The sequence below is a fragment of the Malurus melanocephalus genome, unplaced genomic scaffold (genome assembly GCF_030028575.1).
Source record: "Malurus melanocephalus ecotype Western Australia unplaced genomic scaffold, MMel_1.1 scaffold_96, whole genome shotgun sequence".
Classification (NCBI taxonomy): domain Eukaryota; kingdom Metazoa; phylum Chordata; class Aves; order Passeriformes; family Maluridae; genus Malurus; species Malurus melanocephalus.
The window spans coordinates 374,516-378,098 of record NW_026623328.1 but is presented as its reverse complement, the minus strand read 5'-3'; the positions used below and the strand labels follow the sequence as shown (position 1 = coordinate 378,098).

Below are 3,583 nucleotides of genomic sequence, written 5' to 3'. Positions count from 1 at the left end.
ACCAAAAAACCCCAAACCCGGAACAGAAACAAAACACGGCAGAGTGAATATACAAGCAGCAAACTGCACCATCTAGTGGCACGCGAGATTTCAAAGGAGCTTCAGCTGATTTTCAAACTACAACGTGCTTTTTTAACAGAATCACAGAATATCCTGAATTGGAAGGSACCCACAAGGATCAYCGAATCCAACTCCTGACCCTGCACAGRAGAACTCCAATCACCCCCTGTRCCTCAGAGYGTTGTCCAAACASTCCCTGAACTCCGTCAGGCTCGGGAGCCGCGACCACTTCCCTGAGGARCCTGTTCCAGTGCTCAACCACTCTCTAAGTAAAAAMCTTGTCCGAATAGCCACCCAAACTTCCGACATAATTTCACGCCAGCCCCTCGTCCCAGAGAGCAGCGCTCAGTGCCTGCCCCCCCGCTTCCCCTCATGAGGAAGGTGCGGCCCACAGTGAGCTCTCCCCTCAGCCTCCTCTCCTCCAGGCTGAACAAAGTGCCTTCGGCCGCTCCTCGTACGGCTCTCACCTCTCCTTCCTAGAACCTTTAAGGGCCGCCCTTGCTCTCAGATACCCCATACTGTGCCACACTTCCATAGATCCYGTTTCCCGCTGGCCTAAGCCGCGCCAGCACCGACAGCCCCAGCGGTCCCCCCSCTCAGCACCTTGATCCTCCGCACCAGGTCCCTGCTCCTCTCCACGGCCGCGCCGAAGCCCCGCGGCAGCGGCGGCTTCTCCTCCCGCCCGCTCTCAGAGTCGCCTCCCGCCGGCGCCGCTCGCACCCCGAGCGCCAAGCCCAGCGCCAGCCCCCAGCCCCAGGGGCGCGCCCCGGCCCCGCCGCCCCCTTTGCGGGGAGCAGGGACCCGGGCGGGAGCGCTCGCCCGCCGCAGGGCCCGCGCCAGGCCCGCCATGGCCGGGGCGGACATGGACATGGCACCGCCGGGCCACAGGCACCGCCTCGCCGGGCCGAGCCCCGAGCGCATCGAGCGCCGCCGCCTCACGGAGCGGAGCGGAGCGGGACGGGCTCCGGCGGGGCTGCAGCGGGCGGGAGGGAGGGCGGCGCTGGGCGGGGCAGCTCTCCCGCATTCACCGCGAGCTGCAAACACCCCGCACTCGGGCCGCCTGCCCGCGGCTCGGCACGGCTGCGGGCGAGAGCGATGAACAGAATCACAGAATCAATKAGGTTGTWRAAGACCTCTGAGATCAGCGAGTCCAACCTTTGACCAGACACCACCTTGTCAACCAGACCRTGGCACCAAGGGCAACGTCCAGTGTTTCCTTAAACACCTTCAGGGTCGGTGAGTCCACCATCTACCTGGTCMGCCCATTCCAGTGTSTAATCATCCTTTCAGWGAAGAAATTCCTCCTMATGTCCATCCTAAACCTCCCCTGGCGTAATTTAAGRCTGTGTCCTCTCATCCTGTYACTTTTTGYCTGGAAAGCCCCACCCCCAGCGGGCTCCACCCTCCTGTCATGGAGAGAGCGCCAAGGTCACAGCTGACCCTCCTTTTCTCCAAGCTAAACACCCCCTGCTCCTTCACCTGCTCCTCATCAGACTTGCGTTCCAGACACTTCATTATCTCCACTGTCCTTCTCTGACCCACTGTAACACCTCMGTGTCCTYCTKGTCATGAAGSGYCCAGAACTGGGCACAGCATTCGAGGTGTGGCCTCACCAGTACAGGGAGTTAGCACTGGTTCCTCCAGTTAACCWCTAAAAGCCACCAGCTGTGTCCACGAGCAGCTGCAGGTGTTATTCGGCACAATGAGCCAAATCCCTGTGAATCCTCCCCAAAGTCTTACTCTTTGAAAAAAAGGTTTTTAAAGAAGCAGTCGTTTCTGCTGGGTAACTGGAATGCCCAGAGCCCCCAGCAGGCTCAGCACCATCACTCTTCCTCCTGATGGAAGTGAGGGTGTAACTCACACCAGTACCAATGCCTGACACAATMACCTGGTTTTAACCAACACCTTCATTGCACTGATGAATAAGAAAAAGATAGAGAAGGTGAAGAATACTTCAAGCCACAAGATTATTTCTTAACTCTGCACTCCCCAGCAAATGTGTCCAGAATCAAATGAAAAAAGCGTGCTGCTAAACATATGCCAGGCATAAGTACTGTACAGGGTAGGCTAACACCCAGATAAAACCTTTTAGTTGCAGGATGAGCATATTTGATCTAGGTTTGTCAGGAATTACTTACAAAAGCTGAATCTTCCAGTGCTGGCTGTAATTTCTGGTTTGAACAGTGCAGATGACACAGCTGGCATATACAGAATTCTGGACAGACTACTCACTTCTGCTTCCAAGTGTGGCTCACGTTTGTGAGATGCTAACTTAGCGGTTTCAGTTTTCTTCATGTCCAGTGATCTCAAAAATTGCAGGATTTGGCAGAAAGTCAGGTCAAATATTTTTCATGTGTGAAGTCAAATGCAGAYCAGATGCTATCCCTTTCACTGCAGGCATTTATTGCTCATTAGTATTTTCTCAATAAAACTCCATTGCTTATCACAGTACAACTTCCCACCCAACCACAACAAGAGGTTTTGTTTACTTTCTTGTAACTCATTTGCACTGTGCTAAACTGTCTCTGGAAGCATTTTGCAGCAGGATTCTCTGCATTCTTACATCAACATGCTCAGCATGAGCACTCTTTAACATCACAATTCTGAATGGACCAGAAACAGAGCTTGCCATTTTTATCGGATTGTCTTAATGAAGAGCTTTGTGCTAAGTCCAGTAGCACTACTTGGCCTGCTTTTATCTGTTTTATCTTCCACTAAACTACCGGTTTTGCTAAGTTTGAGTTGGGATATCAGGCTTAGAGTGTTTTGAGGATTTTCTACTCCCACTGATAGCAATAGAAATGAGCACAGCAAGAACTAGGTTGCTCCAATTTTAATTTAACAAARAAGACCATGTTTTTCCTCTATTCTTGTCCATCAGTGACTTAAAAGTATAGGCACAGTCTCAGCTATAATGCATCTTCTTTATGTAACACAGCCAGAAAAGTCAATCTGGACACCCCYCTGGCATGGTGGGAAAAGCTCCATGTGGTTGGTTTAGCACTACATCAGCTGRCTTTTCCTTGGCAGGCTATACTTGCTGGATTTGTGTTGAGATATACCTTATTTGGGTGATACAGAATGGTGTGAAACAAGGGGTCTTTCAGCAGGGCAGGGCTGTGCTCACTCACCTCTCCTAAGCTTTGGAGTGTCACCATCAAGAATCTCAAGATTTTAGAGCCTTTAAGATAACACCAAAGCTCACCAATAAAAGATCTTCAAGCAAAGTGCTGATGTATCTTCCCAGCTGTCTTATTCTTCAGTTGTGTGACTTTTTCTGTGACGATAAGGGCTGGGGAAGCACAGCAAGGTGGGCAGCAGCTTTTGTGCTGTTCTGCAGTGGTGTAGCCCCGCAGTAAAAGGTGCAATATGCTCACTCTGCTGCTAATGGTCACCAGTTTGTGGACACATCAGGCATTTGCAAATTGTAAGGCTTCATCAACATTTCCTAAAACATAACTCCTGAGGTGAAAAGAAAAATTAGGCATTTTGAAARCAGCTTCATCACTTTCATCAATCCTCC

General features: G+C 51.4%; 1 protein-coding gene across 2 annotated transcripts in view; it reads right to left on the bottom strand.

Moving 5' to 3' along the window:
- Positions 1-2,259, bottom strand: part of LACTB (lactamase beta) — a 9,839-nt gene extending 7,580 nt beyond the window's left edge. The window contains exon 1 of one of the 2 annotated variants that reach the window (XM_057368627.1): positions 2,199-2,259. Coding sequence is in view for 1 of the 2 variants with exons in the window: in XM_057368625.1 (XP_057224608.1) it covers positions 664-981 (318 nt within the window). In the remaining variant the exon portion in view is untranslated. Of the gene's footprint in view, positions 1-663; positions 999-2,198 lie in introns of those variants that run through there. The other variant, XM_057368625.1, reaches the window with a different exon arrangement.
- Between the last annotated feature and the right edge of the window lie 1,324 nt (positions 2,260-3,583).